The sequence below is a fragment of the Nipponia nippon genome, unplaced genomic scaffold (assembly GCF_047370975.1).
Source record: "Nipponia nippon isolate SJK-2023a ecotype South Korea unplaced genomic scaffold, ASM4737097v1 scaffold_6, whole genome shotgun sequence".
Lineage (NCBI taxonomy): Eukaryota > Metazoa > Chordata > Aves > Pelecaniformes > Threskiornithidae > Nipponia > Nipponia nippon.
The window spans coordinates 54839857-54867527 of NW_028262380.1; the positions used below are offsets into that span (position 1 = coordinate 54839857).

General features: G+C 39.5%; 1 protein-coding gene across 2 annotated transcripts; it reads right to left on the reverse strand.

Annotated features, from left to right (window-relative positions):
• Window positions 1–1397: 1397 nt before the first annotated feature.
• Window positions 1398–27540, reverse strand: EIF4E (eukaryotic translation initiation factor 4E). Of its 2 annotated transcripts, XM_087736206.1 has the most exons (7): window positions 27423–27540; window positions 17772–17878; window positions 15474–15569; window positions 13342–13405; window positions 11290–11403; window positions 8560–8699; window positions 1398–6526 (listed from the first exon to the last, which is right to left on the reverse strand). In XM_087736206.1, the coding sequence occupies exons 1-7, from the start codon at window positions 27438–27440 to the stop codon at window positions 6412–6414; spliced, it is 654 nt and encodes a 217-aa protein (XP_087592332.1). In that variant the 5' UTR covers window positions 27441–27540; the 3' UTR covers window positions 1398–6411. The 2 variants fall into 2 exon arrangements, with proteins under 2 accessions (XP_087592332.1, XP_087592333.1); XM_087736207.1 differs by lacking the exon at window positions 15474–15569.
• Between the last annotated feature and the right edge of the window lie 131 nt (window positions 27541–27671).

The window sequence follows — 27671 nt, forward strand, 5'->3', positions numbered from 1 at the left end:
CGCCGCACCTACGAGGAAACAATGGCCAAGGAAAAGCATCCAAACTGTTAGAAAAAGCCGATTCTTCATTTTTCACCATTTTCGCATTTCACACAGATGTGAAATAACCATCTGCTGCTGAAGAAGTCATCTATATCCAAACTGGATTTTTTTTTGCAATACATTCCCAAAACAGTCCACTGATGCAGCTTATGAGGAGTCTGCACCACTATTACAAATCCCCAAAACATTGGTAGATCCCCAGTTTAACGAAGGTAAAATGAGACAAATCCGTAAGACCTAAAGTCACATTCGCAAACTTTACAGAACATTAATTTGAGGATTTGGGGCTACTTTTGCAATAGTTAAAGGAACAGCAGTTCCTTGCAAAGGGAATTTACCTTCAAATGAAGCTTTTCAGCTAAGCCTGTTGGTGCTTGAATCTCACCTTCCGTTTTTATTTCTTTGAACAACCCTCATGGCCTGAGAAAACCAAATCTCAGTTCTGCCCTTTCTCCCCACCTCACCCCCACCCCCCAGTTTGTGTGTACAGGGAAGATACACCGCTACTGATGAATTAAGACTTAAGAGGCCTGTTAAGCTTTTTATGTTGTACCCAACCAATCTGGAATGCATCTGTCCCCAGATGGCAGCCTGCAGATATTTCTCCCTTGCCTTTAGGGAATGAACTCAAGGATGAATTTTCCAGGTCCAGGGAAACTCTGAAGCAGCCTCTCCACCTCTGAAAGTCCGTAGTCCCCATTTCCTCACTGCACAGCAACACTCCCATTTCAAACGCACGAGACAGACTGAGGCCACATAATGAAATCAGTTTGCAGCAGAGTCAAACATCTACTCTTGTATAAAAAAAATCTCCAGTATTAAGTGTATATCCAAAAAATCTCCAGTATTAAGTGTATATCCAAAAAATTTCCAGTATTAAGTGTATAACCAAAAAATCTCCAGTATTAAGTGTACAGCTGTGCAATGACACACCTACAGACAGTTTCTTTCTGGCCTTAAAGCCCTTGCTGGATAGCATAAACAGACCAAGACCCCTCTTGCAGGTTCAAGGTAGTCTCCAGCTGTTTAACATCAACGGGGTGGCACAACTGGAACACAGGAGCTCCTGTGAGATCACCTGCAATTGTCTGCTAGCTGGCACCACTATACACACGTATTTAGACCACTCTTTCCTGCTGGGGAAACTACGGCAAACAAGGGACGAGCAGTCAGCAGCATTTCTGCAATCACTCTGAAGTTTTGTTTAGAACAAGGCTGATCTGTGGGTGAGCCCCAGAAGCCACACACACAAACTCGAAACTGAAGAGTGAACACACATTTCAAAGCAGCACCTTACTCATTTATCTTTGATTTGCATTTCTCTACACCCCATACAGAGTCAAGAAGCTGAGACATTCAGTTCCTCAGAAGCTTTATTTTCATTCAAGCTACAGAAATAAAGTAGTACCTTCCAATTTCCCATTATACTTTCTGCGTATTTGCATGGCTCAGGGTGAGATGCACTAGGATAACTACCCTGTACATACGGAGGAAGATAAGGCTCAAAAACTAGCTTTACTTCAAAGAATGCCAAACCTTACCTATGAGGTTGGCTCCAATTCCTCAATAACATTAATAGGCACAACATAAGGAAAAAAGATCGATCTAAACTACCTATTGTAAGCAAAATCCAATAATTCATTACAGAAAGTCATCCAAAGAAACCTTTGAGAAATAACAGAAGTTTTCTACTTTGAAAAAAATAGAAAAAATAGATGAGTAATTTTTGCTTTATATATGATATATTCACACACATGCTTTCAAGTATCATTTTCACTATTATCATACTTACATGGCTAGAGATAAAAAAGTGAAAATCCCATAAGCAGATTATTATGCCAAAGAAGTCACACACAGTCTTTATCTGGGTTTAGCAACACCTGGAATTCTCCATGGTATCATAGTGACCGAAAAAGCAGTGACTAGGCTCAGTGTAATTTCTCCCTTTATTAAACGTGTTTTAATAAGGCTTGAAAAGTATCAGGATTTAGAAAAATGGAGATGGGAAAAGCACAGGCAGTCATAAACCCCACAAATTCACAGCTAAGCTTGTCACAGGCTCAGTATTAGCAGGGAATGAAAAAAAAAAAATCTGAGTTATGTTTGGTTAGCAGGCAAACTGATACCAACAGACTGACTTCAGCGAGGATATTTTTACATTTAAGGCATCACACAAAATAACAAGTTAATGCTGGGAAGCATAACGATCATCATGTGCTCAGCCACAATTCACATTTAGCTCTGGACATCAGAACCTGCTTCATTTCAAAATAGGAAGGCTGGTAAGGCATCCTGTAGTCTCTTGGAAAAGTGCCAGGCAGCCACCAGGCAAGAGCAGACGTGACCATGGTTTTCATCACAGGGGAAGGAACTTAAGTGCTTATTAAAGGCTTTGCTGCAGTGCCAGAGCTGGACCTGAAAACAAGTTCTGGCGGAATACAAAACTTAGAGAACTGAAAGGCAGAAAGTCTGTCCGAGCAGCTACAGTGACGAGCGTCCTGCCAAGATCAAAATGGAAAGTCTTCAAGATTTAACAGCTTCTGGAGCTTTGAAATGATAATGGAGAGGTGCAGCAGGTGCATTTGATAGCCAGGACAGGGACTGGTTCCACACTGCTTGCTAATATGCTCTGCACTCCTGCTCTCCAAGTCTAGTTTGGATAGACAGGTATGAAATGTCTTGAAGTGAAACAGGTATAAACTATTTCCTTACTGGTGATGTCATTTTCATTTGTCTGTTTCTTGCCCAATATGAAAAGGCACAAATTCTGCATAAAACATTTACAGTAAGACCTAACTAAAACCTACTCACAAAAAAAATTTGCAGAAACCATTGACTGTTAAGAGGGTAAAGTCATCTAAAAATTAAGTGCTAGGCAGTCTGACAGCTCTATGGGTTTAACTATTTGGTTTAGTACTTCAGTGCAGGATGTTCTTAAAACCTATTTTTAAAACCATCAGGCCCAGACTCAAAAGTAAAGCTTCTTGGAAACCAGGGAGGTCACATATACCAAAGGGAAGATCCACATCACTTCACTAGGCTGAAATGCAATGCTTTTTTGCTTTTAGTAAGGGTCCCATGGAGTCTGAGCATTTCTGTAGGTGGAAGTTTTCAGCTCAGTCCAAGCTTTGCTAAAAGCTACTATTCCACGTAACATTAAAAATTAAGTTTCCTGAGCTAGAGACAGCCTGAAACACAAGACAGTGACACTGCAGCAGGACAAACAAAGTGACAATGAAAAGCATTGCACGGCCCGAGGCTTACAGTACACCCAGAAGCTGTGAATTCACAAATATTCCCCATCTTTTACCCCTTCTTCCCAGACTACATTTTGGCACGTTCTTACACCACTTCGAACACAGCAAGTTTCTACTTCCCATTTAGCTGGAAGGTTTAATGACACTGAGTATTCTGTACTGAAACTAGATACTTAAATTTAAGCTGCTACTTAAATTTACTGCTTTTTCCTCATACGAGCCTGTGGCTGTTTTATTAATATGCAGAATGGAGAGCTCTCAGCTTTCTCCCATAGTATAAGAATACAAACGACACCATTATAATCAGAAGAACATTAGTATGCAGCAGAAAGTGATTTGCAAGTTGGAGAAAACTAGGTTTGTCACCACTTCCTTCTTCTAGCAAGGAATTAAAGGCATAGGTTATATATTTGATAAAGCAAGTATGTAATTTAGTTTTCCCAAGTCGTCTAGAAACATAGCAATTGTTATCTGGGCAGTGAAGAGTCTCAAAATCAACCTACTGAAGTTTTTGTATTACAGTGCAAGTCAGTTGGCTGCTTAAACAGGCTCAGGCTCAAAAACCTGAGACCATACAAAAAACCGTATCAATCACCTTTCTAGATGAACACAATGATGCTACCCTGAACAATATTCCAGTCAGCCTTGTAGTGAACTTAAACAAAACCAATACTACATATTTCTCACAATGGCACTCAGTTTAATCTCAAGGCTCTTTACAAAAGGGCAGCACTACCTGTGTTTCTGAATTACGCTCATTGTAGTGAGCCTTGCCCCAGCGCTCCCAAATTACATGTGCATAGACTATCTAACATTACCCCTCAAGAAACGGATTCATCTTTACCCTTCCATGCATACAAGCATTACTGGTTTACTCAGAAATATCAAGGCCTTTATAAACACTACTCAGCTTGAGACTGATGACATAGAACAGAAATAGTTTAGAGAAATTTAGTTCAAAAAGCTTACTTTAACTGCAAAGATGATCAGCTCAAGCGGTAAGCTGGAAAACAGGCAGGGACTGCTATATTCTACTATGAACAGTCCTATTAAACAAATCCAACTTGCTTTGCACACCTGCAGAATCAGGGCAGGCAACCAGTTAAGCAGAATCCACAGAAACCAGCATACAAACAGCCTAATAGCTCTCTCCACATCCAATATCTATCCCGGTTAATGACCAGTACTGAAGGCATAGGATCATCATTCGACATAGATGCCTACTGTAAGTGTTTCTATTAAACAGACATAAGAGTGATGCAGAAGTTAATGTAATACCTTTTTGGTATAGTCTGACACGCTATTTACAACACACATTTCTTATAAAATGTGCAAGAAAGTCTATCTTAGCACACAGAAACACTTCAGTGCCTTAATCGGGCAGATTTAAAAGCCTGATTCAGCTGAAGTTTCACTGCCACAGTGACTAAACTTGCTTTAAGGAGTTATCACAAAGGTCAAAACCCCAATAAGCATCTGCCTTTAAGTTTAACTGAAGAAAGGCTATATAGCCCTGGCAAGATCTTAAAGTACAACACACTAAAAAAATAAGAAATTAGCAATAAAGCATTGATTTTGCTGCATGCTCTATTAAAGACTGTAAAGACAAAGCCTCTCACATTGTGCTCAAAACAAGAAGTTAACTCGATGGCCTTCAAAATTTTCCCCCAATCCTGCAAGACAAGCAAACTTATAGCTCCCACAGCAACTTTCAAGCCAATGAAAGTTTCATTTCATTGCAAGATATACATAACAGCACACTGTCTCTAGCGCGCTTTACTTGTACTTCATATAGGAATTATATACTTAAAGCAGAATCACTCACTTCAGCGCTTTTAGTGTAGCTCCCACCTGAAACTAGACAGCTTTCTATGTACCCTCGAATTTCTTGGTTGGCATAAACCAAAGTCAACAGAGAAACAATGCAAACCATGATTGATTAGTCCAACCACTAAGAAAAAACAGTAGCCACATCAATATAATTTCACTTTGATTTAGGGTTCTATCTAATAGATTTATTAAAAGTTTAACAGACTATAGCTGCAGACTTTATCTTTCTTGGAAGACACTACAATAGAAGCCACAGTAGAGACTGCCTTGTCACAAGAAGTACAAATACTTGCTGTATAGATGGAGAAATAAAAGGACAAATCTAGTTGTCTAAAAGACAATTCACTGTACACATTTTATTTACAGTTTTGTACACTGTCTTAATATGAACGGGACCGCTTCTCTACTTGAGCCATTTTAACCAAAGCAAAATAACCTAAGTAATACAAAGTGTTAAAATACAGCATAAGATACAAAAACAGACATACTATTTCTAGTAAGGAATGTAAATTATGGTGTTACATTAAAAAAATCCACAATTATGTTTAGGAAATCACACAAACAGATCACTGATTTGACTGAAATGCATAAATTTGTAGCAAAGCTTTTGATGTTACAAAAAAAACCAAAAAATTACCAAAGAATGCACAAAATTAATGTTTATTCCACCTTTGTCATATTCCCAGATTCTTCACCAAATGTTACATGAGCAAAAACAAGTGAAATCAAAATATCACTAATGTTATCAAATAGGGAAAACAAATAAATTAATCTAGCAGCCATCAGCATACGTTACAGCAAGGATGATGCTGTATAAAAAAATTGCTAGAAAACTGTATGCACCATACTCTTTTCCAAACCAGCAAAATGTTACTGCATACAATGCAAATGTAACACAGAGTAATTTCCTGCGGGTACAAAAATGCAACTTCTTTTCCAAATACTGTGGATATACAAATGGTTGGGTTTTTTCGTAATAGTTATGTTTCTACCAAGCTATTACAGAGTGGGCCAGGAAAACATTCATGGATTCAGGGCGGGTGTGTATGTGAAGTGTACTAAAATTATGATTGGTAATGGTTACTTCAGCCAAAATAGAAAAAAATTGAACACAGAAGTACAAGACAAAGGCGAATGAGACTTCTCACAAATCTTAGCAACACTTAGATGGAAATCAAATTTAAATGTAGTCCACTCTGCTTCTGAAGAGGCTTTGGTTCAGCTCCCAAATCTCGATTGCTTGACGCAGTCTCCTATGAAAGAATACTCAGAAGGTGTCTTCTTAAACAACAAACCTATTTTTAGTGGTGGAGCCGCTCTTAGTAGCTGTGTCTGCATGGGACTGATAACCAATCATTATCTTTGGAGGAAGTCCTAATCTTTCCTTGTATACTCTCCTGGAGAAAAGAAATAGAACAGTTTAAGCAAAGCCCTTAGGAAGGAATTAGTAACAGGACACCTGCTTTTAAGATCTGCTGACATCTTAATAAAAAATAGTTGCCTATTTATAAACAATTTCTAAAGTATGAATAAAGGACTTGGAACAGGATTTTTCTAGCTTATTGCATCTAAAATCAGCTTATAGTTCTGTATGAACAATAACTTACCATATAAAATAGGACAAGCTCTTGCCAAAAAATAATAAACAGGGCCACATAAATGTGGAACACAGGGATTCTACTGCATTCATGTGAGTATCATTAATATCAGCAAGCTATATTCCCACATATAGAAACAAAACAGCTATGAAGAAGTCATGGTCCACGATTCCAGAGATGATAAAGTCACCTGAACCAAATAAAACAGTAATTCCCTGGAACAGTCAGTTTTTATCACCACACACCTCAGCTGCAGACTTGCTGTCTTGTCTTTAACTATTGATAGAAAGCAGGCACACCATTCCACCAGTTCATTATGGTACTGGTCATGGGCTGCTACCCAACAGGAGCTTTAAGAAAAATCAGCTTGGATTTTACGACTTAAGAGAAAGAAGCAGCAGCACCCCCCCCCCCTTACACACACACAGTGTTCCTTAGCATAGAGTACGAGTGAGATGCAAGCCACTAATGGCGCTAGGCTGCAAGCTCTGACTAAACCACAGAACAAGCCTGTTCAGCTGCAGATTGTTAACAAAACTACATACAGTTGCTTTTTTAACTTACCCTAACCATAAGGGAGCAGTTTGAAGGACAATAGCTTACCCCAATTTTAACTGTTAAGTAAAAGCTTGATGTATTGTCTTTGGAGTTATGGCAACATGGCAGCAGGTAGTCAACATAACTTACCTTATTCATTGTGTCAGTCAGTTTGCAAAATCTTAACTTTTTTACAGTTAGTTTGTTCTCTAACGGAGTCATCTTAGCTCCTTAGTTAATGGTTAATACCAATCTAAAAAACGCACTCTAATGCCTACTAGGTTTGATGTAGCGTTATTCTCTACGAGCAGAAGATATGTACCACAGATCTGTTTGTCTGTTGCTAAACACTTACCTTTCAAGTCTGAACACGATTGTATAATAAAACTGCTAGTATAAGGCAGATCCCACCAGCTTCATAAAGGCCCAAATGAGGAATGTGTCAAGAGAGCCACCCAATAGGTGAAAAATGTTAGCAAGCTACTATGCCTGACAGTTAAAGTTTGGCCTAAGAGGGATGTGCTAAGCTGGGAAGATAAATATTTTCTTTGGTTTGCATAGGTTAAGTGGCCCACGATGATTGAAGTTAACAACATGCAATTTTCAAGCATCAATATACAGCATAAGGAATCCACTAGCTTTAGCAATACTTCCTAAATAGCAGAGCACAACATGCATTTTCCATAGTAGAGACGCATGATAATCTGAGATGACTACTGTTGCTCACTGGAATGAAGACTACAACATGCTATTTCACATGTCAAGTAATCCATGAAACTCAGCATTATTTTGTTTTATTTGTGCTTAAACAAAGACAAAAAATTAGGAAAACATCTGTAGAGTTTCACAGCACATCACTGTCCAGCCTTTTTCAAATATAAGGACACCTTTGTGAGCTTAAGATTTACAATGCCTTTCTTTTCTTACCTGTAAGCATCACTTTCCTGAGAAAAATCTTACCAATAGTCTACTGTTACTGGCTACCCACCTTTACAAACTGGCACACTGCAACAGGATCTACACTACCTACAGGTATTAATCACAATGCCTCATGTGAAATGAAAAACTTCTGCCGAGATTGTGTTCAAACTACAGCGAAGGTGGTGCAGCACTGCAAAGAAGTTACTAATGTAAGCCCATAAAAAAACCCAAAAACTACACAATAACGCAAATAATCTGGCACTGAATCACTTGAACTTGGGATACAGCTCTGCATAGGTCACATTTGCCTAAAGTGCATTCTCTATCAGCATTGTTACACTTCATATATTCAAGACACCAACCACATTACTTACCCTATATGCGTAACAGCATCCCTGTTTTCACATTCAGTTGTCCATATTGCTATTTTATCGCCCTTAGTTCTAACATTAACAACAGCACCACATACATCATCACTGTAGTCATCAAAGGACTCCCCAATAAGGCACAGCAGCTACAAAACAAAGATTAACCATTAAAAGTGGCAGTTCAAAGTCAGAATCCTGCTCCATAGGCAAACACCCTGTACACAAAGGACTGAGGAATACTACATTTTACTGCTTATAGACACTTACATACAGCAATCATTTTCTGTTTATTGCAGTATGTTCTTGAAGTTCCAAATGTTACAAGTGAACATAAACTCCATTGTAATAGGGTATCTTCCTCCTCTTTTGAGTTTTCTGTCTCTCCTCCTGTCCCAGCAGCTGCAAGTTCTGACACAGCTGATCATTTATAGTGTTGCCTCCCACCCCATCCTCCCAATCCAAAACCAGGTGAGAATTAAAGGAATTTATTCTTCTTTTAAAGCATGTTTAACAGAGGTAGACAAATATGAATTTTTAAGTGTTTACATCCATTATCTAGGAAGAACCTGTGAAAAACTAGCTGGGCAATGTCAGCTATGTGAGGTCCAACTACAATGCTGAAGTGTATCAATTCAGAGGCAAATCAGACTACAACTTAGATGAAAAGCGCTATCTAATGAAGTGTTACTTCCTATCAGCACACTCAGGAAGCTTCAGAGATCCCACAGACTCTAAAGTGGGAATCAGTTTTCCTGAACAGTGTGTAATGGAAGTGCAACAATGCAAGTGCACAAGTAATACAAGATTCTCCCCCCCCAGATTTCTAATGGTGAAGCTTGGAATTGGCAAAGATAGCACACACTTCAGGAACATCAGATTAAGTTAGGCCATCCCTGTACAATATGCTGTGAAAGTGATTTTTTTTTTTAAATCTACAACTTGCAATTTGTAAAACAAGCAATTTTTAGATACACAAAACCGAAAATTTCTTGTGGTTAAGACGGATTCATCTAGTCTGTGCTGAATTAAAAATCCTTCTGCACACTGAAGTATTAGTCTCGAAATGGACGCTTGTTTACTTCACTTGCACAGTACATTAAATACACTGCCACTATATTAATTTTCCAGAATCACTTATAACATTTGGAAATTCATCACACTGGCAACTTTTTGAACAAAGCAGGTCTTTCAGTACCCATGAGAGCTGCACGGGCTGACTTCATCAAGGCAATACAAAAAGGACAAAGTGTGCTACTGAATAAATCAGGTATTACTACACATACTTTAAACCTTACACCTAATTGCAGGATGCACACATTCACTGAGCAATGAAAGCCATAAATGGTTAAGTTAAACCACAAACATTCAAAATGTTGATCAACACCCGTACTACATATACAGGCAAAGATGACTACCATGCTCAATAAACACTACAGTCAAGTACATTCTTCATAAATGCTGCACAACAGGGGGAAAAAAAGTCTTCAAATGAAGTTTAGTTTACAGTTAAGAATGGTAAAGATCATTAGATTATAATAAAAATCTGTTCCAAAGGGGAGTGATAAAGGAAGAGGTTTTGATTTTTATTGGACAAAGTTGGTTACAAATAATCATTGGAATTAGAAGTGACAGAGTTGTTTTAGAGCACATACCCCAGTCACCTGGGTATTTGGGCTCTGTGCCATTGCTCACTGCTAAACAAACAGCAGAGCCCCCTAGCCTTAAATCTACCTAGACTATCTACATGTTTCCAATCCATATGTAATGGTTATTAAGAGTCAGAAGGACTCGTACAGGCATTTAGTGGGAGAGGCAAAATGCGCACAGCAAGACATTTATTCATGTTCAGTCATATTGCCTAGTAGCAGAATGCTCATCATCCTTTCTTCAAATCACTACTACGGTAACGAGAAAGATGCTAATAGCTCTGGTATTTTGGACACCTCTGCTTTGATCCTGAAGGCCATTTCTCCCCTTCAAAGGAGTGCAATACTTCTTGCCTCACACAAGCAGGGAAGAAGGATCAGAGATTTGATAAGATTGCTTTGCATTGTACTGCCTGCAATCCATCCCCCTAAAACCCAGATCACACTAGACTCTTTTAGGCTATTCTGAGTCAGTTCCTAGACAGTATAGTTGTGTCCTTTTCTGCAACACATTTACTGCAACCCACAATCTCTAGAAGTATATTTACCATTCAAAAAATCTATTCCAAAAAGATAACAGCAATGGAAAAAAAAAGTATTTTTATAGTGCACAGGGAGATTGTTCTATTACTTGCCTATCCTAGTGTTAAGATAAGTACAGAAAGAACAAAAATAAATCTGAAACTCCCTTGTTTCAGCAAGGCCAAGACCTGAAAACGATTCACTTGTAAGAGTATTTGTAAAACAAATTGTTACATTTAAGCAGTTAAATTTGGGAGTCACATTCAAGACAAAGCATTATTCTCCCAGTAGCTCAACAGCTATTCTGTACACTCCACAGGAAAAGGTTAATCTGTCCCGTAGAATTCTCTAATGCTACCCATTATAAGAAAGTATTCAACAGAATACAACTACATTGAGCATCACTATTGAAAAAATCATGTTTCAAATACAGCCTGTCAATAAAAACTTACAGGACACTGTGCTGCCAGGAAGTTAGAAGCCTACTGTGGCACACAAAGAACACACTAGCTAAAATAATACAAATGCAAGATTCTTCAGTTGCAACTTGTAAGGCCATAGTGCTTACTGTCTCTAGCCAGAAGCGATCAAGGTCACTTCGTCTCTGCTGTTTGTTTAGTGTAATTAGCCATCGTCCTCCTCGCTTGTTTTTTTCATCTTCCCACATGGGTTCAATCCCATCCTGCAAAGAACAGCCAGAAGTTACATCAGACTTGATCCGTATTTTTCCTAAAAAATAACCAAAAGGCCAGTGATAACTGAAATAGCAACTTAGGAAAAAAGTGTATAGTTTGAAATACATACCTGTCCAGAAATACTGTCTCACACCAACACCAAAGTTCCAAAACAGCTTAAAAACTGCATTTTCTTTAATGAATTTTGTTTCTACAGAAGAATCACAGCCCTGGCAATTCTTGGCTACACGACATTACATAAAAAACTGTGGGAACAGGCAAAGTCAAACATCCACTTTGCCCCGTACAAAACCAGATAAAATTAGCAGCTACATTCTGGAGTCCTTATTTTAAGTCTTGGACTCATTGCAACATTGGCCAAGTGCTTTGCTTATGCATAAAGATTACTTCACTGAAACAGACACCCTTGGCAGTCTATCTCAATGACTTCCTGCATGCACAAGGTGAGAATAAGAGGGCTTTCATTGCCAGGGCCACAAAAATCAACACACCATTTAGAAGCAAGTTGCATTCTGATTGATGCTTTACCAGTGGCCCTGCACTGAATTAAATGACTCTGGATGCACTGATCCAGCAAAGCAGCCAGCTGCCACTCCCATATCCACCAGCTACATTGCGCTTGAGGAAAGTCAGCCATTAAAAAAGCAACTAACTGTCTAGACAGACAAATTTGGTTAAGAAATGCCTATTAAGAGAGCTGCACTACAGAACTGGCTGAAAACTAAGTAAGTGTTCAACATGCAGGATGGAGTGGTGTCAGCTCACTTTAAATTTAACACCCTCACTGGCAGCTGCAGAGCTCAAACTGCTTCATCACCTTTAAGAGGCACTCTTACGAGGTCAGGATTGAATGACAACAGCAAGAGATTGCTCAGAAGCCTGCAACAGTTGCCAATTCTGTACCTGTTCCATGCATTTAAATAATATTATTGCTGATTGATGATATGCAAACACAGAATAGATACACGTATTTAAAACACAAGTTTAGGATTCATGCAAAAAAATACAAGCATGATCCATAGGTATCCTAACCTGTGAAGGGCCTACAGCTTCTTAAAATTTACTAGTAAGGTTTCTCAGTCACCTAAAGTATTGCTACCCTCACAGACCCAAGCACCACCACCTCTTCACTACCTAAAGCTGCTGAGGTTTACAAACTGTGCACACAGTCTACTGAGGAGTCCCAGCCAGTAGCTATGTTCTACAAGGAAAGGAGGAACCAGGCACCAGTACTTAGTGGATTGTTTAGGTATTTGAATCCAGATAGGACGCTATATGTTAGAAGCACTTCGGAGAGATTAGGATTTAAAGCTCCAGTTCAGATCTCCACTCCAGCCGAGGCAGGATTTCATGTACACTTTCTCATCAGCATTTCCTATTCACTAGTCTAAACACTTCTCAGCATGCATTAAGTGCCAGTGTTGGGTACAATTTTCTATTTCATACATAAGTAATACAGCACCTAACTGATGGTGTAAGAATCAATTACAGGAGCATTGCGCATCTGGCCAGTAGTGCTCATAAACAATACTGGAGAACATCGCAGCCTCCCACAGAACTCAGACATTTTAACTCATTTCATGTCACACCAAATGACAGAGCTGGAAAATCTTTCATATTATAAAAATTATTGAGACTTAATTATTTGCACAAGCACCTCAAACATAGAATGAAGACAAACATAGCAACAGATTAAAACCTACTCTGTGAAGTGTGTTAAAGCAAGCACTTGCATTTTCTGAACTAGTGACAGCCTGATTTTCAAAGGGCACGTGTTTCAGACTTCCTAAAAAAAATTAACACCTTTAGGACATTCCCAACCATGTTCTTAAATATCTGAAGTGAAATATTTGGGCAGTGTCTTGCTTACTCAGGAAAGCATCCATCAACATCCATAACTGAAGAAAAAAGGTTAGCAAGCATACCTTAAAGAGCGAGTAGTCACAACCAGGCATTAAATTACTAGAGAGCTGGATATGGTTGTATAAACTATTGGAAGGAAAAAAGCAGGATTAAAAACTAAGCATTATTTTAAGGTACAAAATTCTTAAAGAATTTAAGACATATGACCAAATAAAACACAAACATTAAAAAGCATTGAAGTTATTTCAGAAGCAACCTTATTTCCTAAATATTTTTCAGCAGTATGAAAGCATTAGCTTTAATATGTTCTGGGCTTAAAGAAGCAGAATGGAAACTAGTTTATGAACACTTACTGCATTCTTATACAACAGTGTTTTCCAGAAATACCAATGCTTCTTTTAAACTTAGTTCTAACAAAGTTACTAGAAACATAACTCACTGAACTTTCATGGCAACAAGTTCTGCGTGCATGTGTATTCTGTACATATACATACATGGAATAAGGATAATTGTTTATATTTCTAAGGCTACTCTCTCTGCAGAGACACTTTTTAGGAGAAACAGTCAACTTTGTTATTTAATACAATATTCTAGGGATGAAGGCTGTAGGCCTGATAATTCAAATTGAAATTAGGACTCAAAAGGCAAGAACAGATGACTGAAACAGCAAAATATAAAATATATATTCCAAATTAAATTTACAGCTGTGCAATTCAGAGAAAAAAAAGGAGTACATACTGTCTCCTCCTCTAGCAAGAAGACAGATGCTTTTTTTTCCCCCCTGCACTGTTAAGGTCAGACTTCAGAAAAAGGCCTGCACATACCACAGTAACCTGTAGTCCAAGACGAACTAATGTTCAGGCATGGTCCAGCACCAAAAAGGAAATTAATTACTGCGATGTTCTAACAATTAGAAACCAGGCATAGGAATTTACAAAGCCAGTTACAGATTTACCAGTTTCCCTCCTTTAAGTTTACCGTAACCTCAGTATTTTCTCCCTAGAACAGCACACCTATTTCTCCCACTCCAACCACAACAGAGGCATAACTTCACAATTACTCGTCACTGATTTTATACCTTGACTGCAGACATTTAGATAATCACTTATTTTAATTACCCAGACTATCTTGGTTATAGGAGCTCAAAAAACTTACCCTTAACCAACTTTAATAGTGAGCTTCAAACGATTTAGCTTCCCCTCACATACCTCAAGATTGCAAACTACTGTTCACTCAACCATCAGTCATCCCCAGAGTAGGGATGGGAAAGCTGGTCACAAGCACAGAATCCTATTCCCCTCCCTCTGACGACTGCACTGATAAATTCAACATTTTCAGTATTTTTCTTTCCTGTTGCAGCTAATGGGTCACCAATGGGTCTCATTATTCCACTAGGAGACACCATCTCTCCCTTACTCATCACATCCAAAAGAAGAACCCTACCACTCAACGGAGCATGAAACACTAAGAAAGATCAAATATATAATGCTTTTTTTTTTCATCCTCAGTTTCACAGCACTTGCATTTTCTCCATATTTCATCATTATAGCAGGCAAAATCTTCCAAGTAAGCCACCTCAATTTCACTGAAGCGAGTGTTTGGAAAGCACAGAACTACCTTCAAAGGCTTTGTTCTTGCTGTTTGAGCCTAACTGCTTTTGCAGACCTTCAATTTAGAATGAAGGCAGTTTCTTCTGTAACCTCTAATGAACTTCTTTCAAGGATGCCACTAATCTGCATCAATCTCCCAAGTACTATGCTCCAGATTCAGGCACTCTTGAACATCTGAAGTGAGCCAGCTGTCTGAGAATTTAACTAGCAAAGTTTGGGGCCGAGGAACTAACAGTTGGCTACAAAAATTTACAAATTCATGTTAGTATGAGACAGCTACTGCACAAATACAATTTTCTATGTGTATGTCATGTACATATGACTAATAAGCAGTGTTGTAGTGTTAACAGCAAGACAACGTACATTCAAAGTATGAAAAAGTTCTCCAACCACATTTACTTCAAAGGTTACATTCTACCACATTCTAAGGAATGAGGTCGACCGTACCTTCCATTTTGCAAACATTTCAGATTACACCCAAAAAGTTGCAGTTAATGGAGTACTTTATGGTTTTTTGACTTTGGCATAAGCTTTGTGAACATATACCAGGATTATTACGCAGATTGAAAAAAATCTTTACTTACGCCCAAAAATCTTCAACAGTATCAAACTTTGAGATAAGACGAAGATTTGCTTGCCAAGTTTTGCTCTTGTCATTTTTAAAAAACCAGAGTGCCCATCTAAAGGAAAACAAAATAACAGCATCTAGAGATTAAAGTATATTAAAAATATAATTCATTATTTGTATTGCTATATCTAAACTAATTGCAAACCTTAAGATATTATCAGCACAGAAGTCAGTTTTCAACAATAAGCTACATGAGAAACTCAGTTCTCATATCCAGCTCTTTGCAGATCAACAATATTTGTGTTCCCATTACAAGAATCATGGCAGACTTGATCAATCCATTTAGGTAGATATTTTAAATAGTTTTGGAACATCTAAACTCTAAACCTCTAAGCCTCAGATGTTTCTCCTTGCTGCCACTACTAAACTGCAATCCCCTACCACAAATAACTGATTATGGTCTAAAACACCACCAACTATTCAAACCAGGAGCACAGCTCCATTTCCAGTAATTTCATTGTAAAGGTTACAAAAGCTAATTATATCAGTCCAAAGCTATACACGACACGAGAGTTTCCCAAGCACTCTCAGACTAGGAAAGCATAAATTTTAAAAGGGAAGCTGCGTTAAGCTTACTAATGGCAACAATCTCAAAAAAACCCACCAACTTTAACTGTTTCAAGTTTAAATCTACATACATAAAGACAAGACTAAATGAAAAATTTTCCATCCCATTGTCTTCATCGTTATCTCTGCTGAGTACAAATTTCAACGCATAGTATAAACCAAAACTTTCACACAAAGATGCTCTTTCTGAATCTAAAAAGCATCGTTTAAAAAGCTGGAAGAGGATACCTGATGAGCCATTTAACAGAACAGGCTTATTTTTCGTTGATAGTTTCAGTAGTGTTGAAATCATTCAGGTTAGCACTAGAGTAGATTTATCTTCTCACAGCAGAGTACTTTAAGTTGCCAGGTGTCAATCTATTGTTTTGAGACCTTTCCTGACATTTCAAACCTTGTTTTAAAAGTTTACTATCTTCCAGTAATAGCCCCACTACCACTTGTAAAGGAGCATCAGCACCAATTTAATCAGTGTTCAGAGTAAAAAGAGGAAGGATGGAAGTTGAGAGAAAAGATAAGGGAAAATGGGATGCACACAGCATGCACTACAGTCCAGAGTGGTTTACTACACTTGCTTAAAATTTAGAAAAAGAGTAAGGTGTCACTTGGTAAAAGGTTCACTTTGGGGCAGCACCTACCTACCAACATTAAGTACTGATCACTCCACATCAGCTCTTCAGCTTACTTGGAGAAAATTACTTCCTAGATGCTCTTTTTGAAGTATACTTATGCTGCTGGAGTAACTTTTGGGCACATCTAAAGGAATTCAACCTGTAAGCTTATAATATCTTTACTGCAGAAGGGTAGTTCAAGTCAAGGTTTTCAAGTACGAAGCTTCTTGGTAAAGTCCTCATTGTCTCTATAACTCAGTAAAACACTGAGTAGTAGCTTTTAAAGCTTTTAAGACATACCTGTTTTTGCACACTGAACACAGAATTTAGTAAGAGGGCTTTGATTTTTTGATAACTTTTCTCAACTATACTTTTAACTACTGCTCCATGTTTTTCTTATTAAACAAGAAAATTTAAGTGCCCTAGAGTTTTTTCTCTTAGTGACACATGGGTACAAATGTGTGCATTTGCACTTTACAGGGTTTCTTCTGCTGTGCTTCCTACAGATAATGAAAACAATATTACTGTAGACACCAACCACTCATATGATTAAGTCTAATAAGCTCTTTGGCTGATTAACACAGCTTCTGCTACTTTCAGTTCCAAACAGAAGTAAAAAAAAAAGGTAAGAGATGAAGGAGTAAGACTCTGATAAGAAGAATGAGACATCTTTACCACTGGCACCTTAATTGTCCAAAGTACAAGGCAGAATGGATGGTTTTCCAGTTCTGCTTGGCAGCAACTTCATCTCAGTGTCAGTCTCTTAAGAACACACCGGACAAAAGCAACAAAAGCTCTGCTTGCCTCCAACTAAAAGCAAAGCCATGCTTCTTCCAGTTACCTGGCTGCATTATGAAAATTGGCAAAGATTTTCAGCTTCTGTAACAACACTACGTGAAAACGCTCTAAATTACAACAGGATCGGATTCTATTTCCTCTGCAACCTCACTGCAAAAATCTTCAAAAATTGAGAACTCTCAAAATGCTGCTAGAAAACATAAGGTAAAGAAGTGAGCTGTAAAGCCACAGGCATTCTTCTATCTTTGGCAAAATTACAATCATGCTTCTGTACTATTTACCTGTTTTGTAGTGGATGCTTAATATACTGTTCAGGGCTGGCAACCTCCTGACTAGGTGCTGGCTCGGTTTTCTCCTCTTCTGAAGGCTGAGGGTTGGGAGTGGTTTCCTGTTTGAAGAAAGGAGTTATTAATACGTTCCTTCTCGATTTTTATTGAAGTGATTTAGTTCTTTGAAGTAACTTTAAGAAGGTCAAAGCTAAGTGTTCCTCTAATTCATCTTGCATTAGGGGCCCAAATCACATCATGGACGCACAATCTGCACCCCTTTATTCTTCAACATCCAAACAGGTCCTACAATAAGTACTAACTGCACAAATTTACATTGTGCTGTTCAGTGCTTTGCTTCCTGTGTCATTTGTTTCCAGAATGGTTTACTTAACATACTTGTCTTATTTTGAAACAGTTCTGAGTTATTTCAGAAATGCACAATATGCTATGTTATCTAGAATATGCACATCTAAAAATTCATTTCCACAATAATAATTTCAGAAGGAAAATGATTTTTTTATCAGTTTCTGACAAAGCATCATTGGAAACAGATGTACAGACCCTGTCTATTTAGACAAATCTACTATTACAAGTAGGAGACATGTCTACAGTTCTCAGGTCTGAAATCGGCTATTACAAGCAGCTAGAAACCAAACCGCTAACATCACTACCAACAAAGCTTCAGACACCGAACAGCAGAATTTAAAGACCTATCAGTTCTCAAATTTCAAACTGAAATAAATGTAATTACACATGTTTACCACAGATTAGACTGATACCAAGTATTATTTTCTCAAATCTCTAGAGGCAGTGCTAGAGACGTCAAATATACTTTTAACACAAAGAAGGGAAATAATATATTCCCTTTGCATGCAAACCCCCTCAAGCTTTTCATTCAGTTCAAGAAGCCACTGTGTCAGGTTTGAAATTCTAATGCCATTCCTTCAAACCAGGGAATACAAAGCTTTATTGAGAGGCCAAGTGTCCCCGACAGTTACCACCATCTCTCCCTAATCTGCAATCCGTGCTAGAATATTAGAGACAAGGAATGAGGACTAGAGCTCATTCCCTACAGCTAACACAAAATGCCTGTACAGCTGACCCTGTGAAAGAAAAAGCACTTTGTTAATATAAACAAATACTAACTACAGCAGATCCAAAGACTTTAGACATTCCTAAATGCAGCAATACAAAAGCAGTACTTAAAAATTAATTTAAACTTTGCGGTCTTAAGAGAACAAAGCAATGTAGGGGTGGATTAAGTAATGGTAAATCAGCTAATTAATGGAACAGTTTACTCCAGATTTCCATGTTACTCAGTTTATCATCACCAAAGCTGCTGAAAAGTGGAATGGATTTGAAGTGATAACAAACAAACACTGTTTAACTTGCACAGTCCCAGCTGGCAAACTTCTGATAACACCTAAAGATCTGTCTTAATAGGGATTTTCTTTTCATTATCAATGTATTTAGCATTATTAAGCATAATATCATGTTTTACTTCAGAGAAATTACACCTTTATGCTTGAAAATAATTATGTTTTAGTTTAACAGCTCACCTCAGTTCAAAAGCTAATTTACATCACATTTAAGAATGCCTTCATATGCTCCCACATTCACAGTAAAAAAGACTGACATGTGAAGGCCTAACAGGAGCAGTGACAGCTAGGCCAGTGCTTTGATCTCTGCAGTACAAGGGGCAGGCAGTACAATTTCCTGCCTCTTAATAAAACTAAATGCTTTCTGAAGATTCCCTAGTGGGGAACATCACTGACAATCCCACAGAAGCAGTGTTGAACAATCTGTCAAATTTCCTTCAGTGTAACACTATAAAAAGCTAAACAAATCTTCAAAAAGCTTAGTAAGTGGTTCAAATTCTATCTAGAATAAAATTTCTAGTGTTAGCCCCATTTATTAAGTTGATGGGATCAAATACACATCTTTCCCCTTAATCACATACAAGAACCCCACAGAACAAACTAAGATGGTCAAATGCACAAAGGCTGTAAAATACACCAAAGCAGCACTTCAGAATTTTCTCCTCCAAGTTATCATTTGTAGTATACTACAAAAAGCAGAGACAACTACAATTTAAGTGTTGCCCCTTCAGGGGCTTCTAACTAGAAGGGTTAGAAATATTATATTATACATGCAAATACAATAAGCATATAAGAAAAATCTTGTTGATATTTCATAAGTAAACTAAGCACTAGGTTTTGTGATAAAGCTTGTTTTCATTCACAACACTCTGCAGTTGTGACATCTAATATTTACAATTGATTTACAAATGGTATTACACTAAAGATTTTTACATCAAATAGACTCACTCTTGACAAATGCAGAATATCTTCCAAAAACAATTTCAGTTGAGCATCTCATTCATGTTTGCTCAGCAAATAGCTTTCAATATACAAAGAACTAATCCTAAAGTCTCTCCGGTCAGTCTTCCAGAAGTATAACAACTATATAAACTGGAAGTATCAATACAAAGCTGCTAAGCACATGCAGGGCTATGCCATTTCGTATCTTTTAATACAACAGAAAGGATTAAGGTAGCACCCCCAGACAACTGAAAAAATGCAATGTCAATATCTCCCCAGTACACCAATGGTCACCCTTCACATAACTACATGAAATTCCATTTCTGGACAAATGGAAGACACCTGACTCAGCACAAATGTTTTAGTTAAGTCACCACAATAACAAGTCTCAAGATATTTTGAAAGCTACCTAGCATTAATGAAACCCAGACTAACCATTATTTCAAGCTCCTGTCCAAAACAGTAATGACAACTCACCTCCAAGGCCCAGCTAACTATGACCTTGACCCAGGATTATGCCACTCCCCTCAAAAACTGACCCAGCCAGAAGAGATTTTTTTTTTTCCAGCAGCAGGCTGCCCATCAAGGACAGGTACAGCTGTACACACCAGAATAAACCTGGAAAAAGGTGTAAAGTTGGAAGCAGAGCTTCCTACCATAAAACAGTTTTCCAGCTGGTCTCAGACAAAAGCCTAAAGCAGCTCATTTTCACTACCTTTTATTTCCCACTGCCATCAAGGAAAACAGAAAAAGGACCATTTTAATTTTTGGCTGATTAATCGTATCAGCTCCCATTTCCTTTCATCTTACCTTTATCTCACTATTCTGACCACCAAGCTAAAGTATTTGTATAGCAAAGCACTTTTCATTGTAAGTCAAATACAAAGTATGTAAGTTCACTAATTGGCAGTCAAAGTCCACTTCTTGTATCCAACCTCTTTCCAGCTACTGCAATTCCACCCCAAACCACAAGCATGCAGGTTTAGAAGATTCTATAAATACAATATGAATTAAAGTGATATTGTACACATTTTACTAATTCACACCTTGAAATCTTGCAATTGCTACACTAGTAGCTTACTAAAGTCAGACTGTCTCCATGAGCAGTTTCTGGACTACTAAATTTAAAATCCTTCATAATACTTTACTGTTGCTCATAACGAATGCATTCTTTAACCTAAAATTGACTTTGCGTCTACTATTAAACTAAGCCACCACTGGGTTTGCTTCTTTTAAAATAGATGTAATAAAATAGGGTAGTATTACCAGATAAACTGGAAAGCTTCATATGGCCAATCCTACTCTTCGTACACAAGACAGCACATAATTAAAAGTGACATCTATTCACTACCCACATGTTTTTTTGATGTAGCTTGCAGAAGTCCATGAAACATTTGCCTACTCAACATTTAATGACTGTGCATATCTGCAGGTTACTTGGATTCCGACACTTGCAGATTTAATTGGTGTTACTTACTCTTTCGCCACAGCACATAATGACCAACATATCAAAGGAAGGCGTGCATGTCACCAGGACAGGAAGCAAATAGCACTTACAGTAAAAACTGCTTCATCAGGTTTGCCTATTGAAGAGAATGACTAGCACGACTAGGTTTCACGGAGTGTTTTCAGGTGCTACCCAGACAACATTCATGTCATCTGCTTGTCTACAGAAGTTTAGGAAGACCCGTTGAGAGAGCACAACGTATATGTCCCAAAAGGACATAACCGAGCACTATTACGCATTCTTGGTGAAAGTTGAGAGAGTCAGTTAGTGGAAGAGGCTTCCAAAGTTTTCTTGCATTAAATGAAAATAAGTTACATTTGAATTTCCATCTTCTTGTTTCAGGTTTCCAAAATAATGAGAGAACTGCACATCCCGGTTATCAGATGTCTAGGGAAAAAGCAAATCAACTATCTGCTGGTCCTTATGCTTCCTGCAGATAACTGCTACTACACTACAGTTAGGATAACAATTCACAAGGCACAAAATCAAGAGCTATTTATTTCAAAATATTCTGGACAAAAAAAGGATTTAAGCCCCCCCACAAGCAAGTATTATGTGCTGTAAGAAAACAAATCAAATGATGACCTGATACACAACTCTAATGAATAAATATACAGAGGTAAAAACTGTATGGAGTATGTGTAATACCAACAGGAAGAGGTACCAATAGCCACCTGTTACCAATTAAACAGTATTAAATAGCTTTCCAGATACTAGGACAGCAAAATTTTCTAGGTACAACATAACAAGGCCTAATACGGATCAGCTATCCTGGCTGCATACATTATTACCTAGACCACCACAGATTTGAGAAACGCATTCACTATTAGACATGCGACATGTTTTAAATGAGTGACATCCCACCAAAGTAGAACAGAAGTGCAACACACACAGGAGGACAGGAACAAAAGATTGAAGTAGAAGAGTCATACTTCCTCCAGGGTCAGAGGGGCACACTGGTTTGGTTTTTTTGGGGAAACAACCTCAGGTTTTAAAAGATGCAAACAGTATTTATGGCCCTTTTGACTTCTAAAAATGAGTTACATATGCTTGAAAGTACTCATCAGATTTTCAACATTTAACTCACAACCTTATGACTAGAATTAGCAAACAAGTTACAAGGTATATCAAAATACTTCAGTATCTTTGTGTCTCTTCTAGCTGCCTAAGCAGGCTGCCCTTGTGCTACCACTTCTCACCCCTATTGGCAGTTTGCTGCTGCCTTTGCTACTGGAACATGAAACCTACCCATGGGATAAGATGACTTTCCATATCTAACATTCTGTTAGTTCTAAGGCACTCAGACAAGAAAACAAAAACTTCCCAAAACTGCTGAGGAGAACAGTTCAGATGACTCAAGGGACAAAACACCTCTAATCTCCCTGCACCCTTCCACACAACAGACACAAAAGCACTCCAAATTACTGCAAGTATATTGAGCCATTCATAGGACTAAGCACAGAATTTTATATCAGCTGAAAAATTAAGACACACTCAATCTTTAGAAAAGAATTTAAAACAAAATTGTATAATGTATGGATACTCAAGAGGTCAGTCTTCAACCAAAAAGATCAAGTACTGGATATACTACTGGTATGCCCAATTATTGTAAAGCAATGTAACATACACAAGCTACTTTGATAAACAGCACTGAACATGAGAAAAACTGACGACTATTTAAGATTATTCATTTAAACAACTGCTCTGCACATTTAGAAAAAAAAGACTTTTAGCAGTTAAAATTTTTCTGCCTTACATCCACCATATAAGAATCAAGGACAACTGCCACTTTCAGGGAGCTAACAGAACACTTGCATTACATAGCACACTTAAACCTGTAGATCACACACTTAATACCTCCATAACGTGAACATTTTAAAGAGGAATAGGTTTTAGGGCTAAGAAATGAGTGACTGCTTTAAGTTTCTAGGTTAAAAATAGTCCCCAAACTTATGTTTAACCTTGGCTTTAGAATATTTCAAAAGTGAAAGACAAATTTGTTTGAGGAAGAAGTCACATTAATTCACTTTTAAAATCTGCGTTTCTCTTTCACAATGCAGGCTCTCTATCAACATCCCTCATTTGATTCTCCCCTCTATCCCCTCAAAATTCACACTGACCTTTACAAAGCTGCCAAAAGGGTCACGTTCTCATCAAAATTTTCCATATCCCTCCACACCTGCAGGCAGTATCAGTAAATGAAACACAACTCAATCTCATATGCTATTTTTATGCATTACCTTGAAATAAGCTTGACATTTCATTCGCTGTGTGAAATGTATTTTTTTTTAAATTGCTTTCAGAAAAATGTTTATCTCAAAACTTAGAAGTTGTCCAACATCTTCCTCCTCTCAGAGGAAGCTTTGTATTCAGTCAGAAACATAGTTTACAATTCGAAAGTTTATGACAGACATTCTCAATTATTAAACAGCATGCAAGATACATTTATCCTGCATCATTTCAGAAAAATGCAATGAGCAAGCAAGTGTGTTCACAATACTACAGCTGAATACTATACTGATTTCAACCATAGCAGGTCACTGACTATATTACAGCAGAAATACCTAGTAATAAGTCTGAAGTTGAACATGGCCTGCACTTAATTTACATGCTAACTGCCTGTCAATAATACCAAAGAAATACCTTTCAGCCTACCATGAATTTCAGGAGCTGTTTTGAACTTCTGAGAATTTCAAGGCCCTACACCGCTATCTTTGTAATCGCTTGAGACAATACTGTTTCGTTTAAAGAAAGTATTGAGTCCTACCTATTGATGATTAGCTGTTTAAACAAGCATTTTTCAAATTATACGTAACTGGTTTCACCCATGTATCTTAAAATGCTGAGTTAAAGTCACAAGAATTGCATTTGCACAAGTGTAACGATAACTGTCATGAAGCAAAAAAAAAAAAAAGAACCATTATGCCCATTTCCAGTCTGAATGATGAGGGATCAGACGCTCATGTGTAAGTTACTTCCACATGATTTATATGCACCTAGAAGTTCCAGGCTTTGTGTGGCTACATTTTAAAGTCACCTTTGGTAAACTACTGTTTACTAAAGCATTACTATTGGTTTTGTTGTTGACTTTGTGGACTTTTGCACAGTGTTATCTGATCACATTTAATCCTCAAAGGCTACAATATGAGCACACTCTAATAGGACACACTTCTGCATATTCTCACAAATTAATCTGGAATAGTCTTAAAAGAAAAATAATCTGGATAGCACAAGAAAAACATATTTTTAACTTGTCAGTGTGTTGCAGAGGCTTAAGTTTTCCCTGCAGTGGAGAAGTAAACCACTTGCAACAGGTCTATATTTACTTAGAATAAGCTTGCTTTTCTAAGCAACTTCCATAGGACTCTTTACAGTACTCTAAACTCAAGTTTCAATATTCCTAAAGAGTTTCAAACATTTTTTCCAGCCTCTTAACAAGACTTAAAATGTATGTTACGTTTGAGAGCATGGAAGTACTAGAAACATCACTGATTTTAGTAGGAGCCTACATTAAAAAAAAGACACATTCAGTAGTGTTTTGCATTTCCTGAGACACATTTTCACACTAGGGAAGCATCACAGATGACATCTCTAGAAACCTAGGTCTCTACAAACCAGAAGGTCAGCAACAGAAAGGCTTCCCGATGATCAAGAGGTAATCCAATCCCTAACCACACATACAATTAAATTGTTCAATTGAAAAGCACGTAGGATTTCTGCAACATTAAGCACCTATGACCTCAGTCACTATGCAAGTCTAACTTTAAGCTTAGGTAGGAGAAGTGTGAGCCACCTAAAAGGGCAATAAACAAAAATTTTATTATCTAAATAAGTTTGAAAATAAGCATAGTTGATATTTGTTTCCTGAAGTCAAACTTCAACTACAGCAGAACATTCAACGGCAGCTTTAAACTGTTGTGAGTGTTGCCCTATCTTCCACTTTTACTGGCTCAGCACAACTGCTTGTCACTGCATGGTAAACTGGATCTGGGAAACCAATCTTGCTTGGAAATGGCATGACAAAATCAACTTGTTTATTTTTGGCTAAATTAGGCCCCAGATCTAGCTCAACACACAGCCTCAGGCTCATGCAAGAACAATGGAGAGAATGGTGCAGAGACAGGCTCATGCCAGCACCACAGCCAAGAAAGCCACAAACCCATGCCTTCAGAGTCATTTCAATTTCCAATGGCCATCAGTATTACAAATTATTTATCGCAGCCCCTGCTAGGCTCCACAGTCATCACAAAACGCTGAGCTGACAGGAAGCTCTCATCTTCAGATATGTGGGCTAGAGCTCAGGAAGATCAGCTTTTGGATGGGAACACAAGTGTTTAACACTGTGGCTGGAGAACAGGGGAAGGGTGCTGCTGGTGGTCCAGCTCCCTGTCTTCACAACTGACATTCTTCCTGTTCAGAACTGCTGATCAACCAATTTATAAATGCCGACTAATTTCAGTCTCTTCCTTGTAAGTAAAGGTGGGGTTTTCTTGTTCATGGAAGAAAATCATAAGAAAAGGATCAATGTCCCTTACACAAACAGGTAAAATTAATCTTTGTTTAAAAACAGTAAAGTGATTTTCAAACTTAAACACTTTTTGTCCAAACATTACAAAGCCTCTCCCCAAAGTACGCACTGGCTACTTATTCACAGTTGGTAAGCAGCAGCAATAAACTACTCTTCCTTGAGTTTCTCATTTTCTTGAAGCCCTAATACACACTATTCTGCTGTCCACTCCTCATGATACACAAGCATGTGGGATTAGAATAACAACTATACTTGGACCACTTCCAGCTGCTTCAGTTCTTTATGTAAGTGCGGGCTGGGACAATGTTTATAAAATAGAGCATGATGTCATAAACATAACTTAATACCTGGAAAAAGAAAAAAGTACGTAACTATCATGAAAACTAAACAAAAAAAAAATGGAATAAAAATATCACTTTGATCCAGAAAGATGACATAACCGGAAAAAAGCAATTCCGTTTGCAGCACCCCGCGAGCCTTACCAGTCACGCTGTTTTCGTGTTCCAGCCGCCCGGCTCCCGAGCAGCCCATCTGCTCCCTTACCCACCGAGCCTCACCCCAGCCCCGCCACCCGGCGCCTCCTAACCCCGGGCCTCTCGCCGCCAGCTCTGCCTCCGCCTCGAAACTCGACCCTCGCCGCTCCCCGCCGGCCGCCGAGGAAGAGCCGCCCCCTCGGCGACCGGCGAGTCTCACCCGCCGGCCTCTCCGGGCGGAAAGCAACATGGCCACCCCCACCGCGCCACATGCGCCGAGCGCGGCGAAGGGCCGCCCGCCAGGCGCCCGGGCCGGCTCGCCACCGCCACGGCCGCCGCCGCCGCCCAGGGCTGCTCCTCGCCGCGCCTTCCGGCCCCGCCGTCCCCGTCCACCCCCCGCCGCCGCAGCGCCGCGGGGGCGGCCGGGCCGGGCCGGGCGGCGGGGGCCGCGGGCGGGGCGCGGCACAATGGGCGCCGCGGCGGCAGCCGGCCCGCAGGCCTCGCTCCTTCCCTCCCGCCCGGCGGGCCCTGCCCCCTCCCCTCTCCCGCCCGGGGTCGCCGCCGGCCCGGCGGTGCCGGCACAGCCCTCGGGCCCCCGCCTCCCCCTCCCCCCGCAGGCCGGCGCCTCCCGCTCCCCCTCCCCCCCGCTCCGTCCCCCTGCCTGCGCTCCCCGCCGGCCTCCCCGCCCGCCCCCCGGCGCCCCATCCGCCCCCCGCCCCGCCGGGCGCCCGCCGCCCCCTCGCCCGCCGCGGCTCGGGGAGAAGGCGGCGGCGGCGGCGGGCGGGCGAGGAAGAGGAAAGAAAGGCGGGCGGGAGAAGGGAATGAAACACTCACCGGTTCCACCGCCGCCATCTTAGATCGGTCTGATCGCAGAGGCGCCGCGGGGAGGGGAAGGGGCGGATAAAAAACCCAGGTTCAAACCCGGTTGGCCGCCCGGCGGCCACGTGACCCCGGCGGCCGTTTGGGAGGGGGGCGGGGAGGCGCCGGCCGCCGGGCGGGGCGCGGCGCCCGCCGGGAGCTGTAGTCGCCCGCCGCGGGGGAGGCCGGGAGCCCCGCCCCTCTCCCGGCCGGACGCCGTCACGT

Excerpts from the sequence above, each read along its gene's own strand:
- EIF4E (XM_087736206.1), bottom strand. Across the intron at positions 13,406-15,473 it reads ACTGTTGAAGATTTTTGGGC|TTTATACAACCATATCCAGC; the intron begins GTAAGTAAAGAT and ends TCCTTCCAATAG. Across the intron at positions 11,404-13,341 it reads GTGACTACTCGCTCTTTAAG|GATGGGATTGAACCCATGTG; the intron begins GTATGCTTGCTA and ends TGTTCTTTGCAG.